Genomic DNA, 20077 nt, shown 5'->3' on the forward strand with positions numbered 1-20077 from the left:
CAGTAGTTTGGAGTTAAATGAGTAACAGATTCCCACGTGCAGTACATGCCAATCAATTTTGGCATTCAGTGCCAATTCAAGTGGGCATTCAATGCCAGGACAGCTCACACCAGCTGCATGAGAGGCAAAAAGGCTAAGAAAAAAAGGGCACAGCTGCCATAGTAAAAGCATCTACCAACCTTTTTAAATGGTACAGTCCCAACAGCACTGATCTTAACGCTGTGCCAAATCAGGGCCAAGATGAGAGGGTGACAAAAAAAAAAGCCTTAATATAGCCCTGTTTCTACAGCTCACACATCATTGTTGCCTCAGTGACATGAGATCAGTATTCAAGCAGCGATATCCTCATTGTCCAGGAGATTGGTTTGGCAACACCTTTTTCAAATTTTAAAGAGCAGGCCCCTCACTCAAGAGAGAGTGCGCTGCTCAGACAATAAATCTTTTAATCCACAATTTAAAAGCAATCAAAAAGTGACCAAAGCGTCATGCTTTCAAGGTGGCCGACAACTGAAAATGCCCAGCGGTTGGAGAAACAAGGAAAGTGCATTTTACTTTATTTTGCTCCCCACAAAGCCAAGTTACGATTCACTTCATAAATAACGCAATCTGTAGCACATCAAATCAGGTTTGAAGTTTCACCCCCTTGCCTGCACAGATAGCGTCTCACGAGCCTTCGTAAAAAAAAAATGACGTATGGAGAGATTGAAATCAGTGATCTTTGCCCTCACTGAGGAAGTGTTGCCCACCCTCCCACCGCTACCTGGAATGGTGCCAAGAGCTCGATCAACTACCCCTTGTGCCCAAAGTCAACTGCCTCATGCCAGCCGCAAAGCTGACTACGCAGGCCTCATGTGGCATTAAATTGCTTCAAATTTGGAGCAATCCCAAAGGCTCACTTCAAAAAAAAAAAAAAATTGCTCATTTAAAAAACACAGCCAGCTCAATAAAAAAAACAAATTGCTAAAAGAATGTCATTTGGCCAGTTGCAAAACAAAAACTGGCTCGGTGACAAGTGAAAGAGGAATGGGTGGTGGGGGACAGAGGAAGACGGAAAAAAACAATCAAGATAAAACATACTGACATTCCTTTCTCAAGAAAGTCAGTGAAGGCCCAAGGTGCCGTGCAGTGTGCTTCGAGAAGTCTGTCCATCAGTTTTCATAAATACGCAACCACCAGAGGGCAGTGCTGAGCTGTTTTGGACTTGAACACAGGAGGTTCCTGGTAACAAAGGCCTTAGTCCCAGCAATGCCATCCTTCCTGTGGGATCTCCTAGGCTGCTTGTCTCAATAAAAGGAGTTCATTGGAACAAAGCCCCAAATGGGGACTACCTATTTGGCCATGACAAGCAAACCCCTCAGAGGTTAGGGCCCAACGTTTGTCCTAAATAATTCAGCCTGGGCTATTTCTGGGCATATTCAAAAGCTGCCCCCTAAAGATACTGTAATTGGGGAGTGGGGGAAGAAATGACACTAAAATTAAAATTAAGTCAACACCTTCACCGCAGTTCAAGAATTCATTACCTCAAAATGGGCCCACTTCATGTCCAGGGAAAAAAAACACGGTGGGGATCAAAATGGCGGCCATCTTGCCTCCCCCATTTTCCTGCTGGCCACTTTAGCCCTGCTGTTCTGACATCTCAGTGAAAAACAGCTTTTTTTTAAAAAATGTTAACGGACAAACTGCAGTGATGTTGCTGGGGTGGGGTGGAGTGGGGAAATCTCCTAGGCTGCTTGTCTCAATAAAAAAAAAGTCTATTGGAACAAAAGGCCCAAAAGACAGACAGCAAATGGTGACCATAATACATGATAGTCACCACAAATGGTAACTCATGATCATCCAGCTCAGAGGATGTGACAGTAGTGCAAATATCTCACACCAGAGCAACAGAAGGGGCCTTTGGTGTGGTGAAGGGCTCATGTTTTAAAGCATTCCTGTGTTGTTCAGAAGAAATATAGTTAATTCTGCTCCACAACGATGTACTGTTGTCCACCCACCCCCCAATCCTGGGAGCTTCCCCTTGAAAGCACCATGAGTGCAGTGGTAGCAGATTCTACCATCAGGAACCATTGAATGGGTAACACCCATTTGAAGAGTTGAAAAGGATGCATCATGGAGGGATACACTCAGGTCAGTCAGGCTACACTGAAGATGAAAAGATGTAGATCTCCGATACGTCAACTTGTCTCATGCAATAATCAGAAAACCTGTTTCTTAAGATGAAGGATCAGAGAACACATCTCAATAAATCGCTTCTCCTGTTCCTTCTACCTGACTATTTAAATTCTTTCATACAACAATAAAAAACAACTGAGGACAGTCTTCTCCACTTCTAATGCAGACCTTTTAAAAAACAAAGGCAGTAAAAACAACCAAAAAAATCCCTAAAACAAAATTTAAAAGAGATATCACAACTCAAGGGGTTGGGGGTGGGGGGGTTGGTTAAGGAGCACATTGCAATTTCAAAACAAGTCAAATATAGTCATTGTTTGTTGAAAAACAAACACGCAGTTACCAATTCTTAAAAATCACAAGCTGTTCCAAGCTTCACTGTTGCCAGGAAGCCCCTCTTGTTCATTCCAAATTATGGAAAGTGGTAATTTGCTGTTAAAATTATCCATAATACTTACTGTAGTCAAGTTTGGCTTCTGCTTGCCTCAAAAATCACACCCTTCTCTCCCCACCCCCCCCCCCCCCCACCCACCACCCTGTTGCATTCCCTCCCGACACCCCTCCCCCTTTACCCCAAATACAACAGTCAACACGTCTGCAGGATTGGCTCTGTGTACTGAGGTAGACGTTGCTCTGCAGCTAAAGTGGCAGGTGGTGTAGGTTAGCGTCCACAATGCCATGCTTCCCTGCTTCGTTCAGACACATTTTCTCTCTCTCTCCCCCTCGCCTTACTTAGATCTTCACATCCTCTTGAATGCTTAGCTGTGACAATGCTTTCTTGATGCGGAGAGCTGTCAACCTGGCAGCCCCATTGGCGTACCAACACTCCCGCATGATCTTGGTCATGACTCGTAATGCCTGGCGGGCAGAGAGACACACAGGTGAGGCACGGTTATTATTCATGTATGAGGCCAGAGGTGACCCTCCCGCTCCCTCAACCTCAGAGGACCCTCCATATCAGCAGTAGAAAGAGCCTAGATTCCTCAAGCAGTACAACATCAAACTTCTGAAGGATAGGTCAATAGGGGTGGGAGAAACAGACAGTGGAGAGGAGTCACAGGAGCTCTTCTGTTCTTTGTGACAATAGCCAGAGGATAAATATCGGTTAGGACACTGGGGAAAACTTCCCTGCTTCTCTTTGAAATACTGCCACAGGTACCTTTCACATACACGAGGGGGGGGGACAGGCAGAAGACAACACTGACCGCAATGCTTATGTGCACACTGGAGACAGCACAAAAACTCATTCACAGAACGTGGGCATCGTTGACTCCACCAGAATCTATTGCCCCATCCCTCAGGGCAGTTAAGAGTCAGCCACATTGGCTGTGGGTCTGGAGTCACATGTAGGCCAGACCAGGTAAGGATGGCAGTTTCCTTCCCTGAAGGACATTAGATGAACCCAGATGGGTTTTTCGAACAACGGATTTGTCGTCATTAGACTGAGAATTCCAGATTTTCAGTGAATTCAAACTCCACTCGAGGAGGATTCGAATCCAGATCCCCAGAACATGACCTGGGTCTGTGGATTAATGGCCTAGCGATAATACCACTAGGCCATCACCTCCACGATTACCGCATTACATATCCAAAGAGCCATTCTCCGGAGGCACCGTCCTGTTGCTGTGAGGCAATAATTCCTGCCTCGTCAGTGAGTGGCATTTGGCCCTCCAGGCTATGTAAAGGAATACCCACAGCTCCCTCCCAGCAGCAGAGCTTTCTTAACGAAAGAAAAAAAAAAGTTAGGTGGGGTGGGGGCGCAGTCATTCCCAGGGGCATTCTCCCTTGTAGAGGCCACTTGCCAACCTCACTTCCCATTCTGCTCTCAATTGTTGTTCCCTTTAAAGATTTGGTATGCTTCCATTTTGACGCTCGACAGAATCGCAAGAGCTTCAGCAGCCTGTCTCGCTCGTCAGCGATATTGAAGCTCTGCACCACCACACATCTAAAAGGGTCATTTGCTAATTCTAAAAATTGCAGACAGATAAATTTTTGTTAATCGAAGAAAGGTCTTAAAAGGGATATAGGCTAAAGGCAGGCATCATCGAATTCAGTGTGGAAACAGACCATCTGGCCCATCAAGTCCACACCAATCCTCCAAAGAGCATCCCACCCAGACCCATCCCATTCCCTGTAACTCTGCATTTCCCATGGCCAACCCACCTAGCCTGCATATCCTTGTACACTATGGGGGCCAATCCACCCTAACCTGCACATCCCTGGGCACTATGGGACAATTTAGTATGGCCAATCCACCCTAACCTGCACATCCCTGGGTACTATGGGACAATTTAGCAAGGCCAATCCACCCGAACTTCCACATCTTTGGACTGTGGGAGGGAACCACAGCACCCAGAGGAAACCCACGCAGACACTGGGTGAATGTGCAAACTCCACACAGACAGTCACAGTCACCAGAGATTGGGACCGAACCCGGGGCCCTGGTGCTGTGAGGCAGCAGTGCTAACCACTGAGCCACTGTGCCGTCCTGATGGAGGTCTATGCAGTTAAGCCACAGATCAGCCATGATCTCAATGAATGGCGGAACAGGAGGGGAAGGGCCTACTCCTACATTCAATTCCACAGTTACCTCATTAGTATGCCAAATAGTGGGAACATTTGGCCTCAGGTTCTGTTCACAAACGACCTTCCTCATTTCCTCTATGGAGGGGTCAGAGGGCACGAGGTCAAAGTACGGCAGCTGATAATCCTCATGGATTCCTAGGAGTAAAATGTTAAAACATCCTGTCAAACTCCAAATGCTCTCTCTTTTCCAATAGTTCACTATCTTAATAGAATTTGAAAGAATTAAGGAAATGAAAAGACAACTTATAAGCACCAACATTCTGCCAAGGAACATAAACAAGGTCAATTTTTGCCAGCAAGGGCAACAAAGCCCCAGTCAGCCATCAAAATTTGGAAAAATGCCACCTCGGCAACAGAGAGCGCGTTCAGTGAAGGAAAAAAGCGCGCACCAAGACAGAAAATGGCCACCTTTGCAGCCATCATGGTGCCCCATCTGTTCCATCCCCCAGCTCGGGTCGCCAACTCTGGTTGGCCAGATTCCCAGAGGTTTGCTCACATGACTGGCCACCTCAGACCACCCTGGCCTGTAGTCGATCCACCTCCTCGACTATCTGCCTCCCAGAGGTGAACCCAATCAGATTAAATCATGCCTGTCCCACCATCTCAACAACCCCAATCCCTGCACTGAATGTTTTCATATAGGGATGCCCTTATAGAGATTTATAAAATCACGAGGGGCATGGATAGAGTGAATAGTCAAGGGCTTTTCCCCAGGGTACTGGAGTCTAAAATGAGAGGACACAGGTTTAAGGTACGGGTGGGGGGGGGTGGGGGGGGGGGGGGAAGGAGGATTTTAAAAAGGGTGCTAAGAAGCAACGTTTTCACGCAGAGGGTGGTGTGTGTATGGAATGAGCTGCCAGGGGAAGTGGTGGAGGCTGGCACAATTACAACATTTAAAAGGCATCTGGATGGGTATATGAATAGGAAGGGTTTGGAGGGATATGGGCCGAGTGCTGGCAAATGGGACTAGATTATGTTAGGATATCTGGTATGGACGGGTTGGATCAAAGGGTCCGTTTTTGCGCTGCGCGTGACTAGCTTTTTTTTTTAAAAAAATGTATTTTCAACGCCCCAATAAATTTTACTCCTGAATATCCGCTCCCAGCAAAATCTGGAGGTTAATCTCCAATCCCTGAAGGGTTGGCAACTTCATTCCAGCCAGAAACGCCAGTTATGAAGGCGGGAACGAGGGGAAAAGGTGAAAAACAAAAGGAACCACACGCTGCTCGGATACAATTCTGCTGCAGTAAAAAAAGGGGATAAAGGGTTACTGAACAGAGGTGGGGAGATACAGATCAGTTGTGATCCAATAGAAGGACAGGACAGGCTTGAGACGCCTTTTCCAGTGCTTCAAAAGTGAAAATTTGGGCCAGGATACTCGATTCACATTGAACAAAGCCGCAACAGCGTGAGGCCAGGAGCTCACAGCACAGATACCAGAGCACCCAGTGAGGCTGGGCACACACACACTGTGAAGAGGAACAACAAGGTCTGGTAGAAGCTCAGTACCTCCGGCAGAGCATCTTCGAGCAATCTCCCAATACACCAGCCCCAGGGCGTAAATGTCGGCGCACTTGAAGGAATCGAAGTGTTGCATATTGATCGTCTCGTCCAGTACCTCAGGGGCCATGTAGCTTCAAAAAGAAAACAAAAAAGAGACACAGACTCTTAAAAAGAGAACAGAAAGAGATTAAAAAAGAGAGACAAAAAAAAAAGGCTAACGTCAAGCTAAAACAGCTTGGTCTTTCTGAAGGAGGATACCCTTGACCAAGTTTGGAACTGGGCTCCAACATTGGTGCTCACCTGCACGTTGACACATCCTCTCCACATCAGACCGTAAGAACTAGGCCATTCAGCCCATTGAGTCTGCTCGCCAGTCAATCATGGCTGTTATGTTTCTCAACCCCATTCTCCTGCCTTCTCCTTGTAATCCTTGATCCCTTTACTAATCAAGAACCGATCCATCTCCATCTTAAAGACGCTCAATGACTTGGCCTCCACAGCCCTCTGAAGCAATGACTTCCACAGATTCACCGCCCTCTGGCTGAAGAAATTCCATCTCATCTCAAAATTAAAAATCACCCGACTCCAGGTTATAGTCCAACAGATTTATTTGGAAATACAAACCTTTGTAGCATTGCTGCTACTGAAAGCTAGTACTTCCAAAGACTTTAGACTATAAACAGACGTCAGGTGATTGTTAAATTCTGTCCACCCCCTCCACATAATGACACTTCATCTCAGTTCTGAAGGGTCATCACTTCGGAGGCTGTTCCCTTAGGTCCTAGTCTCCAGTGGAAATGGCATCGCCACGTCTGCTCTATCCAGGCCTCAGTATTCTGTAGGTTTCAATCAGATTCCCCCTCATCCTTCTAAACTCCAAGTGCAGACCTCAACCCCTCCTCCTATGACAAGCCCTTCATCCCCAGAAGGATCCTTCTGGACCTCCCCCCCTCCAAGGCCAGCACATCCTTCCTTCGATGCAGGGCCCAAAACTGCTCACAATATCCCAAATGCGGTCTGACCAGTGCTTAACAACCTCAGCAGTACATCCCTGCTCTTGTATTCTAGCCCCCTCACAACAAACGCTAACATTGCATTTGCCTTCCTAACTGCCAACTGATCCTGCACATTAACCTGAAGACAATCCTGTACTATGGTTCCCAAATCCCTTTGTGCTTCACATTTCCAAAGCCTTTCCCTATTTAGGGAATACTCCACATCTCTATTTGTCCTAGCTGTTATGAAGGTCTCATTGTGTACTGTACCTTTAAGGGATAATGAAAGCTGACTGAAAGCAATGCGCTGACCAATTTCAAAATGTAACATTTGGTTGTGAAGCAAATAGCTGGAGTTGCGTTGCCATGGTACACAAATTTGAATTCGGCCAGTTTAAATTATGCCCCAAGATACCAAAAACCAATCGAATTTGAATTTTAATGTTTTGATGACATCAAACTAATGAGACTGTCTGATGTTTCGGGGTATATAAAATCAGGTATTTTGAAAGCTGGGGAGAATAGCAAAGAACAGCCAAGCACCAACAGACTGCCAGCAGAATAGCTCTCTGGAAAGGTACCTGTCCATAAGAAAAAAAGTCTGCAGCAGAAGACGACCAAAGATGACCCAGAGGAAAATCTACAAAGAAATATCAGCAAAGCTGGCTGGTTTTGAAACGTGATTTTTTTCTGTAAATCTTAATTGAGTTTTTTTTTTAAAAAAGTCAGACGAGTATTGTAGAGTGGGAGGTAAAAGATAGGTTTAAAGAGAAAGGGGTTGTAAATAGTTGTTGCCCAATGTCTTCTTTTGGACTTTAAGAATAAAGTTTAGTTTTTTTTCTCTAAACTGTGATATCCGGCATAGTTTTTTGACACTCAATTTAACAGATTACAGTGCAAGGTGAGCTTGCGTGCGTGTCTGGCTTAAATTAGCACAGGGGTTTACCCCATGTCGTAACACCCTTTCCCACATTGGATGAGCTAGGAGATATATATATAAAAACGTAAATAGCTGTGGTCTCAACAGTGACCCTTGTGGAACTCCACCAGTCACTGGCTGCCATTCTGAAGAAAAAAAAACCCTTTCACCCCCCACCCTCTGCCTTCTCCCAGTCATCCAGCCTATCAAAACATCCTAATCGTCATCGCTCCAGTCACCCCTCATTGGGGAGCAGAACAGCAACCTGTTGAGTCTTTTCTGGTCGGCAGAATGGTTATTCCACTAAGTTATCCTTACACCTCCACCAGTGGTCTGTTCCTTGGATGCGGTTATCAGGGGCAGCAAACATGGCATCCTTGGCATGAGGGACTGGACTTCCCTGTGAAATGTCTGGCAAGAGTCAACCACTTTGGTTGGGCGGGCAGGGGAAAAAAAAAAAAAAAGAGAAGGTTCTGGTGTCACATGTGGGCCAGTCCAGAGAAGGATGGCAGATTTCTCTCCCCAGAAGGGCATTACTCCGGCAACTACACGAGGGGAACTACGAGTATGTGAGCACAAGGTTTATTAACCTTACTAAATATAAAAAAGATACGCGACTAAACTATGGTTTAGAAAAGAAAATCAGGGATATTACCAGATTCAAAAAGAGACATGTAACAGTTCCAGAAAAGAAAAGCAACAAGCCTTAGGATTGGGAGCATTTTGGGATTCAGCAAAAGGCAAAACATTTGAACGAGAGGGAAAGAAAGAAAGTACAAGTAAAATTGCAGGAAACATAGTAACTATAAAAACTTCTATAAGTACATGTAGACTAAAGAACGAGCAAGGGCTCAACATAGGTTCCTTACACAGTCAGGAGCTAGGGAAATTGTAACCGGGAACAAAGAAATGCCAGAGGAATTGAACACATCTGGCTACAGAACAATCTAGTCCAAACCTTCAACACAAAATCCCACGCTGAACAGGAGAGTTTTCATCTCCTGGACTCCAGACTGCATTCAAATGACTCAAAAATCGGTTGAAGTTTACTTTGTCCCTGACAGACAAATCGATTTTCAAACCCACAGCCTTCTCACCTTCCATCAGAACGAAAGGCCAGAGACCAATGCATGCAATGCAAAATCTCTTCACTCAAAGACAGCACGGGTGGACCTCTCCATCACAGAAAGCAGGAGGCCAAAGCATATTTTCAAAAGAAGGAGTTAGATATTATTATTGGGGCTAAAGGGTTCAAAAGGATATGGGAAAGTGGGAACAGGGGATGGAGTTGGATGGTGGAGCAAATTCAAAATGGAAGTGGGAGGGAGGTGAAGGAGCTGGTACCGTTTTGTGCCCACTCTCTGATTGGGGGCAATGTCGATGGTGTCAGTCAGCGAGTCATGCCTGACAGCGAGGCCCAGGTCAGCAATCGCGCATGTGCCATTCTTCTTCACCAAGATGTTTTTGCTCTTCAGGTCTCGGTGGGCAATGCCAGGCTTGCCTGCAAGGACACAAGGTAAACATGGGATCACACACACGACAGAAAAAAAACCCCACAAATCAACACACTCAGTGGGACCCAGTGGAAATAACTCTGCCCAGTGATTTCTTTTGCATAAAAGATTTTTAAAAATGCATTGCTCTCCAATGTTGCTGGGCATTTCCAATTGCGTCTTTTTTTCCCCAAAAGAAAATGCCTCAAGCCAATAAACACCCCTGAACATCCCTAGGAGGTTTTTAAGATTAGATTTGATTACTTAGTGTGGAAATAGGCCCTTCGGCCCAACAAGTCCACACCGACCCGCTGAAGCACAACCCACCCAGACCCACTCCCCTACATCCACCCCTTCACCCAACACTACAGACAATTTCCCATGGCCAATTCACCTGACCTGCACATCTTTGTGACTGTGGGAGGAAACCGGAGCACCCGGAGGAAACCCACGCAGACACGGGGAGGATGTGCAAACTCCACAGAGTTGCCTGGAGGCGGGAATTGAACCTGGGTCTCTGGCGCTGTGAGGCAGCAGTGCTAACCACAGTGTGACAGTGGGTAGTGCCCCCACCTCGGAGCTGGAAGTTCAAGCTCTGCTCCAGGACCTGATGGACAAGGAAGGTGCATTTAGACACACAAAGTAGTGGAGGCCCCACATGTTCCAAAAGGGGGCAGTAAGAGTGGGAGACCATACCAGCTCAGCTACATTGGAGCCTCCAGCATCACTCTCCATTGCTCCAGATGGGAACTGACGTACAGATAGACATTTGCGTTACCACAGCAGCTCAAGGCACCCCAGACAAACCCTAACACTGATCCATCACATCCTTTGCCAACACGCCAAGGCATGCGCAACTTGCCCTGACATCCACCCTCTGCACCAACCCAAGTCTTGGCTCAAGGCAGCACCCTGTCTATTGCCATTGGCACTCCCTGGCAGGGGTCTCATTTGCCACTCGGGAGCTTGCAGTTTGGGGGCTCGGTGCATACTCTTCCTGTTGCTTTCTCTCCATCGTGACGGGTCCTGTTGATTGGAGGGCGGTAACATTGAGCAGAAGGTTCCCTCCTCCAATTGAGACAGAATCCCTGGCATGGTACTGGGGAGGCGATATCTCAGGTGAATGGCACAGAACGTTGGAGCGGGTCGTGGAGCCAAAGCGGAAAACACTTGTGCAACAATAACGGATGGTGGAACGGTGGGAACTCCCCCCACGAACAAGGCTCCATCACATGGTGGATTACAGATCCGAGACATCGGGATAACCAGACAGTTCGGGTGGGTGCTTTGTAGGGATCACCGACTGAATGGAATCAGTGGCTGCATCACCCTAACCTGCACATCTTTGGACTGTGGGAGGAAACCGGAGCACCCAGAAGAAACCCACACAGACACGGGGAGAACGTGCAAACTCCACAGAGTCAGTTGCCCGAGGCTGGAATCGAACCTGGGACTCTGATGCTGTGAGACGGCAGTGCTAACCACTGTGTCACCCACAATTACCTGGACAACAACGTTGTGTGTGAAATTTGCACGCTCTCCCAGTGTCTGTGTGGGTTTCCTCTGGATGCTCCCATTTCCTCCCACAGTCCCACAAGATTGGGCATACGGGTGTTCAGGGATGTGCAGGCCAGATACGTTAGCCATGGGAAATGAAGGGTTACAGGGAAAAGAGAGGGGATGGGGTCTGGGTGTGTTGCCGTTCGGAGGGTCAGTGCGGACCTGTTGGGCCGAGTGGCCCGTTTCCACACTCTAGGGATTCTGTGATATGCTGAAGAGAATCCCACCGATGCCCGTGACCTCGTCACACCACAGCCACCATGTACTTGGCTAAACACTAAGCACTTCCACTGGGCTGCAAAAGACAATTGCACACTCAATCCCAGACCGCCATTACCCAGGTTACAGCAAAACCATAACGACGGAGAATGCAGGGACCAACAACATGGCGGCTTTCAGACAGGACCTCACGTGGCTTGGTGGAGAATAACAGGACAAGGGAGCTTGGTCATAGAGGTACCAATAATGTGCATTTTGGCAACGCAATTTGGCTGTAACACGATTGGCGAACGTTTTTTTTTCAAGAAAGGCATAAACTATAATGAGGACAGTGCTGTTCAATGTTGGAAGAGCTTTAACATTAAGAACGCCATTGACATCATTGTGGAGACCTGGGGTGATGTCAGTAAGGCCTGCTTGAATGCAGTTTGGCAGTAACTTCATGATTTTAAAAACTTTGAACCATCAGAGGAGCTTCCAGCAGAGAACATAGTATTGCTCTTGCAAAGCATGTCGGAATTTAACTGATATTTTTGGTGTTGCCCCTAACCCGGTTTCCCCCCCCCGAGGCCGCGTTACTTCTATTGCGATTTTCTCGAACCCTAGGTCACACAAGAACGTAACTACCACGTTATAGCGTAACAGACTGTAGTTTTTTTTGACTTCAGTGGTGAAGCGATCACCTTCTATCCTCCTGTACATCCCAAAGGTACAAGAGTGGAGATCCGAGTGGTTTGAGATGATGGGAGGATTTGAAAGCAAGGACAAGAGTTAGAGGGTTAAAGAGAGAGATGTGGATCCAGACCCACAGCAACATGGCTGACCGACATGGACTCTCAGTCTGGCAACACACGGGCCAAACCAGGGCAAGGATGGCAGACCTCTCTCCCTCAACGGCATCAGTGAACCCATTTGGGGTTCTTCCATTCTTCCAACAATAAAAATTGACGGTGGTCACCACCATCTGGCTTCAAAACAGATTTCAGAATGGCATTTAAGTTCCGCCAGCTGCCATGCTGGGCTTTGAACCAATGCCCCGATATAGTATCAATATGGGTTTCACAATTCCTGCAGAACCATTTGCGCCACTTTCAGGCAGAGACTCAGTGGAGTTGATGTTTACAGTGGGTACCACTTCCACACAGCTCTAGGACAATGCTGGGGGGAGTCCTGAATGGTTAGCACAGACACAGGGTGCTACCATGAGCCTCCTCACAACCCACCTTCAACTTAACTCCATACCCCCTTTCGCACAGTGTTCAAGTCTAGCCTTCCCTCAAAACGTGATTTCCTATGCAACCAAGTTCCCACATTTGAACTACCTCAAGGCAAAGCAGCTTGAGAGAGAGAGAGAGAGAGTGAATGCTTCCTGTTGTGCAATTGCATTCCTGTGCAGGAGGGAGTGGTAGAGAATTTAATCCCTCGATTTGCAGAGGGCTTAAATCTGTGGCCAGAAAAGTTGCTCATCCAGCTCGCCCGTTAGTCACACAGGCTGGGGTTGGAATGGTTTCTTTGCAGAGTGGCGCGGCCCTCTTCCTGTGCCCTCCCTCAGATCGAGGGCAGTTCAACAGGTTCTCTTTTTTGGGAGAATTAACTTTCCGGCCTGCTGTCACCCTTTGCTGTCCAACTGCGCACGGGTAATCTGCGGAACCCAGCGGGAGAGGAAAAAAAAAAGTGCCCACTTCCCTTACATCTCCAGGGGGAGTAATTCCAACGTTCAGCTCGCTGCGATGCCACTGACCAGTCACCTGCTAACCATACCGAACAAATCTCGGTCTCAAAACAGGGGGGGCAAAATTTCAAGATGGGTGGGGACGAAAAGAAAAAAAAAAAAAGGAGATGCCAATTCGGTCTGACATAAGAAATTCTTTTATTCAGGCTGGGGAATCTTTCAAATTCTCTACCACAGGGCTGAATCTTGGGGTTTGGTCAACAGAAAAAGGGTAGAGTGATAGATTTGCTGCTGACCAGAGGCACACAGGGTTATGGGAAAGCAGTGGTTAAGCACGTTCAGTCACAAGATAAAACAGATACAAGAAAGGGAGTGTTCCTTGCTTTTGATTGGATTTGGATTTATTATTGTCACATGCACCCAAGTACAATGAAGAGCTTTGCTTTGTATGCAGTACAGGCAGATCAGACCGAAGATAGATCACACAGAATAAGTGGGGGCTGCAATATAGCACTAGCAACTTTCCAAATAGGAAAGGACACCACAATCTTGCCTTACCCTGAGTGCCCACAATCTCCATATGCAGGTGCGCCAACCCGCTGACGGCAGAGAGCGCCAACTTGATCAGGCCATCGACAGTGACTGTATACCTGTTCAGGTAGTCGAAGAGGGAACCGTGCTCATGGTAGTCAGACACCAACCACAGCTGAGTCCACGTCCCATTATCTGGATTGCAAACACAGTTGGGGGACAAAAAAGTTACAACGAAAGCAACACAACTTAAAAATAAAACTGACACAAGAAAGGGAGGGCTCTTCGTAGCAACTGAGGCAAAACATTCCCAATTCAGAACAACCACATTAATCATGGGAGTGACAGCAAGGGAACAGTATTCCTGCTCCATACATCTCCCAACCAAAATACTTCTCATCCTTTCTTCCTCCTGTATTGGGCCGTCAAAACACATTGGCCAAACCGGAGTGGTCAGCCGGGTGTCAGATAGGCCCAAACCTCCTGAATTTTGACTCGCTGTCTCCGATGCCAAGGCCCCAGGTTCCGGAAGGCCCTCACGCTGGAATGCCTTCCCTTTAAGAAAAAAATTCTCCGTTCTCCGTTTAAGACACCTATTCACTTATAAAAGACACACTTATTGGACCACGATTTCAGTCACTCTTCCCAAATATGCTGGGATGTGGCACACTTTCAAATTCTGGTCAGGTAATCTTTCTTTTAGCGAAAGATTTTGCTGTTTTAGGGAGAGGCGTGGGAACAGCGCAAGTCACCGCTTTTGTTTAAAACTTGCGTGCTCGGACGATAATTGAATCGCATTATTTGTTGAGACATTAGTTGGATCCACTGAACAAAATGGAACTGGTCGCATGACCCCGCTCCCCCACCCACCACTCCTCTGTCAAAATGGCAGCTTGAGAATATCCCAAAGACACTGAATGCCAGCTAGCACTTCAGAGTGCCAAGGCAGTGGCAATGCCGTGGATCTCAAGATCAGCCGCTCCGTTCCATTTGGGGTAGCAGTGTTACCCCTTTAGGAGGTTGACACTACACACAAGATGGCCATTCAGCCAGGAACACCATGCCAAACAAAATGGCTGCCATACCTTTATTGTCTGCAGCGATGAATCCCAAAATATTTTCATGGCGTAACATGACAGTCTGGTAGATCTCTGCCTCCCTGAACCACGAACGCTCTTCCCGGGAGGAGAAGATTTTGACGGCAATGTCTCCACCTCGCCATTTCCCACGCCACACTTCGCCAAAGCGGCCTTTGCCGATTATTTCTTGGAGGACAATGGTCCTGGCGATGGTCCGGCGCACGAACAACGGCAAGCCTGCAGGGAGAACAAATCATTGGCCATCGATTCCCAGGCCACAGGCCGCCATTTTGGTGGGTGGAGCTGCCGAAACACTCACGCAGCACCACACGGGGGAGCTATTTCTGAAGGGTGCTGACAGTAACCAGATAGGAGAAGTCAACTCTGCAAGCACAAACTAGGCACAAGACGCAGATAATGTGACCTTTTCTCTCCCCCAGGGGAGGGAGGTGGTGATGATGAATATTGGCCAGAAGACTGGAAATACCTCTCCAGCTCTTCTTCAAAGTGGCACCAAGGGGGAGCTTGGATGTGAACCTCAAAAGTGCAGGCAAAGAATTGGGTTAATACCCCAAATGACACCAATTCAGTCAGGCAACATGCCCTCAGGGAAAAAAAAAAAATCAGCTGGCTTTCCAGATGCAGATCACCGCCATGTGATTGCACACAGAGAGGGGGAGAGTGTGGGAGCACGTGCAGAACAGCAACGTCAACAGCCATGGTGGCTCTCAGGGAACACATCCTTGGAGTCTCTCTGACCACAGAGTCAGCACCTTCATGAGGGGGAAGAGACCACGGGGGCTGTGGAGCAGTAACACACCACGTGGGAGTCTTCATGAACAGGGGTCGTGGGCCATGTTGAGGGGAGGGGAGGGGAGGCGAGGGGAGGGGAGGTGAGGCAAAGTGGCAATCGCACCTCTGACATTCAGTCGGTCACCAGAGTGCCTTCATTCGGGGGAGGGGGGGGGAGAATCCAACAGTCAGAACGAGGGGGAGGGCGCGTGCGAGGGGTAGTCATTGATCAAACACATTGCCCACCCACCAATATCGTCCCCTCACCCAGCCACCCCCTCAGTTCACACGGCAACCCTGAGCCCTACCAGATCCTGAGCCTGAAGTGGTCATATCGAACATGAGGTCCTTCAACGACTTCCCCTCAGAGACGTACATGTGGTCGCAGGACGGCTCCTCCATATCCAATTGGTTGCGGTCATGGTAGGCTCGCTGGTGATGGTAGTGGCACAGGAAAACCGTCACCATCAACAGCACACACAGGAGAAACACTGGACCAGCAATTACTGCAGCTAACTCCACTGGGCCCCAGCCATCAAATGCATCATCTGTTGGACCTGGTGTTGGGGGTAAGAGACAATGAGAAAAGGCAGCAGTTAATTCAATCAAAATGTCTGCGGTTACAAACATGTCAAAATGGCCGCTCACACAGCTCTCAACTTCAAACAGGACGTTGCTCCCACCAACGTGGAATTAAATTGTCAAACATACATCGGGGGCACTCTTCGGTGTTTAGTCACAACCCAAGTCCTGGGAAAATGATGCCAACCCCAACTTTCCATCGTGCCACTCATTGATAGTGACATGGGAGGCTGGCTGCCAGTTTCCTCAGTTTGGACTGTGGCACTGCCTAAAATCAACAAAACACTCACAGCCACCCACCCCTTGCACGTCAAGAGTAATACCAGGAGGTCTTGCCACCAGAAGTATGGTGAGAGAGGTTGAAAGCACCTGTCCAAAAGATGGGTACACAGGAACATGGCACTGACCTCATGTACTTACCCCTCAAACCCATGGTGCCACTTGATATTCAAGAGGATAAAATGATGGTACCAACAGCACATAGATGCCCCCCACCCAACAGTGAAGCTGTACAGTGCCAGTAAATACCCACAGTCAGAAGGTCAACAATGCCAAGCACGACCCTTCTGAAGAATTGCAGCCTCCAACCATCATTGTAGGGCAGAAAAAGGAGAAAATTCCCTCAGCAAACCAATTTGCCATTTGCGCACATGCAGCTCAAGCCCAGAGGAACCACAACAAAATGGCGGCTTCGGAGCAGTAGATCCAACTGAAGGAAATAGGGAGGTGGTGGCACGGGACGACTTGTGCCCCCACGCACCCCACCCTCGACTTTATCAACTAGTCACCGGGGAGGGAGGGGGTGGGGAAGAAACATCACTTATTTTGCCTGAAAGGTTTGCGCTGGTTGGTTGGCAAACAGATTCTGATTGGTTTAAAAAAAAACGTTGCTGCCATGGAGAATGCACTCATTGATGGCAATTGACAGTTAACAGTCACGCTTCGACGAACTTCAGGAGAGACAAGGCACGAACTAGCAAATGGCTGCCATTTATTTTGTGGAGTTGAAACAGGTGCAGTACACATCCACGTTCTCTATCTATGCAAAGAGTGGGCCCCTTGCATTCGGATAGGTAGCTTCTGGCGCATGCACGAGCTTGACTAATATTGCGATATGGGTTGTCAGCATAATGCTTTACGCACACCGGATTAGCCAGCAAATATTGTCCAATTGCAGAACTCCATCTAACGTTGGGTACTTTACAAGTGCAGATGGTTGGGTGCAGCCAGTACTCGTCTCATCTAGGATGCGCTGTTTGATATAGGTCAGTCTGTAATTTGGGACAGACTGCCCACATAGCTGGCACTGAATTTCACATACTACACTCAGTGGCACCATCCTATTGGTGGCAAACCCCTCCTAACGTTGCTGCTGCACAGTGTCATGCAACCTTTTGAGACATCTTGGCACCTTTCAGACTTTAAGCCCAGGGGTTTGGGGTGGTATACAAGAAAACGATCAGATTAGGTTAACGGTTATCCAACAGATGGCTTTTATGCACCATATTTCAGTGCCAGGTTTACATGGTGAACAAATATTTCAGGGCCTTTTTACACCATCACCAATAGAGCCCATATTATCCTACGTGGAACTGTAGGAATCTCAATTGACCAGTGAATGTTGGTTTGCACTCAACAGTAGGGGAGAACATCTGGCCAATTTTCTCAAGTAAAGACACACACACACACAAAAAAAGTACATATTGTGCCAGTTTAAATTCAAGATGGGCAATAGCCATTTCTTGGTTCCTTTTTCAAGATAATGCCCTGAGCAGCATCGACTTGCCTGATGAAAAGTTTAACAGAGTGCGGCTGTTAACTGTCAATCAACAGCAATAGGGGCATTTTTTCATAGAAACACCTCGACCAGAGTCCAATCGGAACTCCCATCCTCCTGCAGGAGGAATGTCAGCTTTCCCTTCAAATTGGTGTTCTCGCAGACTGTCCTGATGAGTGGCAAGATGAAATGCTTTAAACAAAGTAGGTCTTGTTTTCTCAATTCGCCTTCATTTAGCGCACATCTCAGCAGGCTCCCTCCGCAATATTTCAGGGCCAATGCACCACCTTGAAATGCACTTGCTGTTGGCACGTAGGCAAACACTGCCACCATTTTGCGCACAGCCTTCCCAAACAGAGGCAAGATCGAGAGACAGTTACACAAATCGTTCAGTCGTTGAGGGGGGGACGTATTTTTAAAAACGAATTGGCCAAGACAGCAACTCACTTGTCTTTTCTTTTTAAAAAAAAGGATAATAATGCATAAATACCAACCTGATACAGGTCTAGGTAGGCCTCAATTAAATGTCTCAGAACAACAGGCGATTGGACAGAAATTTAGGAATGCCCATGTGCCAATACCACTCTGCAAGTTATAACAAAACTTGGTTGAGTGTTTTGAGGAGCTAGGTAGACATAGGACACAGCCTTCTTTAAAACCAGAGCAGGCTGGGTGTGGCTTGGAAGTCAATGGGCCCTAGAGTGCTTCAAACACATTCCCTCAACTGCACAGGATATATTTGACCCTGGCTTCAGTTGGCAGGACACCTCAGAGCAGTGACAAACTATAGCCCTCGTTTTGCAATCCAGTGCTTCCTGCTTAGGGGCTCTGGGTCATAGATTGGGCACCTCACTCAACATGCATAGCCCCAAAACACCCCCAGCCCAAAATCTGACCGCTTAGACAACCAGAGATGGTGCCAGCATGGGAGCAACGAGAGCACATGAACAGCTTTTAACTTCAAAACCCCAGTGCCCAGTTGCTGAACACACCAGACTGGGCATAGTTAGCCCAGTCTAAACCAATCCATTGGTATTGTGTGCTGGCAAGACCTGCCCAGCAGGCAGTGTTGAAACCAGACAATAGAGGCAAAAACAGGCATGGAAAGGCAGTACCAATCTCCCGAGGAGCGTATGGAAAGCCGCGACTGGGGAAAATGTGATGGAAGCTCACAAATCGGGAGTGCCGAGGGTGGACTGGCCATTTCTTGGGAGAGAGGACGGTGGCAGCAGGGGGCCGCCAGAACCCTGAGCTCAGGAGAGGGGCGAGGGCAGGTACAGTAATAAGTTACTGGGAGCTTCCCTGGAACCTACCTTCTGGAGGAGGTAGCTCCAGGTTGTTGCAGAAGTCTTTGTAACAGCAGATTGTAGTCACATACTCTTTGTTATTCCGACAGTAGATAGGTGGAACCAAGTCCTGGGGCCGCACGCACACTCTGATCTCGTGCTCAACGCCCCCAATTCGGGAGAGGGAGGCCAGGCACGCCCCATCTGTCTCACAAGTTTGGTTTGTCTTCAAACAATCCTTACAAAAGCACTTCAACGCTTGAAAGAAGAAAAAAAGAAGCCTTTTAGACTCTCACAGAAAAAGAAATCAAATGGACTCTGCTCCCACCTGCAGTGGCCTCAAGGCCCATCCAGGGCAGAGAAGCCAACTTTAGGATAATAGCTATTATCATGTCAGTCAATACAATTGGGCGCCATCACAATGCAGCACATTTGTGGGACTCATTGGAGTGGGGAGGGTTTAAAAAAAAAAAGCCAGCCACCCAGATCCCACAAAAAAAAACTCAAATGGTTCCTCTTACAGCAAAACAAAGCAAAGTCAAAATCAAAACGTTTCCGGTATCCCCAACCCCTCACCGGCCACCCTGCACCCTTCCTGATTTCAGCCAACTTCCAGAGTCCTCAATACCAGTCCAGGAACGCACCAGTTACAGACAGAGCTCCCCAGACATAGACACCGGGGCCGCCCCACGCTCAGGGTAAAATGGCGCAAGCTGAAAGTTGCGCATGCACAGAGCACACAAGATTGCAATGCAGCGAGGCTTCGCTTTAGCGCGGAGACACAAGACAGATTGGAGTACGGGACCTAATACCACAGCAATCACACCCACAGGGTTAAACAAAAGATGGCCCAAAGTCAAACTCCATTCATCGTGCAGACAAGATAAATTCAATCAGCCTGGGCCTTACAATGA

The 20077-nt window shown here is 47.7% G+C and overlaps 1 protein-coding gene across 1 annotated transcript in view; it reads right to left on the bottom strand.

The window, feature by feature from the left end:
* Nucleotides 1-2730: 2730 nt before the first annotated feature.
* The window catches only part of LOC122543396 (activin receptor type-1B-like), a 56758-nt gene continuing 39411 nt past the window's right edge, over nt 2731-20077 (bottom strand). Inside the window, exons 2-9 of the mRNA XM_043682096.2 lie at nt 19191-19421; nt 15827-16075; nt 14733-14963; nt 13675-13842; nt 9517-9673; nt 6265-6389; nt 4760-4890; nt 2731-3027 (exon numbers count right to left, since the gene is read on the bottom strand). Coding sequence (XP_043538031.1) covers nt 2902-3027; nt 4760-4890; nt 6265-6389; nt 9517-9673; nt 13675-13842; nt 14733-14963; nt 15827-16075; nt 19191-19421 — 1418 coding nt within the window. The 3' untranslated portion in view covers nt 2731-2901. The remainder of the gene's footprint in view (nt 3028-4759; nt 4891-6264; nt 6390-9516; nt 9674-13674; nt 13843-14732; nt 14964-15826; nt 16076-19190; nt 19422-20077) is intronic.

Source organism: Chiloscyllium plagiosum, unplaced genomic scaffold (genome assembly GCF_037043375.1).
Source record: "Chiloscyllium plagiosum isolate Xiang-an unplaced genomic scaffold, Cpla_swu_hap1 HiC_scaffold_53X, whole genome shotgun sequence".
Lineage (NCBI taxonomy): Eukaryota > Metazoa > Chordata > Chondrichthyes > Orectolobiformes > Hemiscylliidae > Chiloscyllium > Chiloscyllium plagiosum.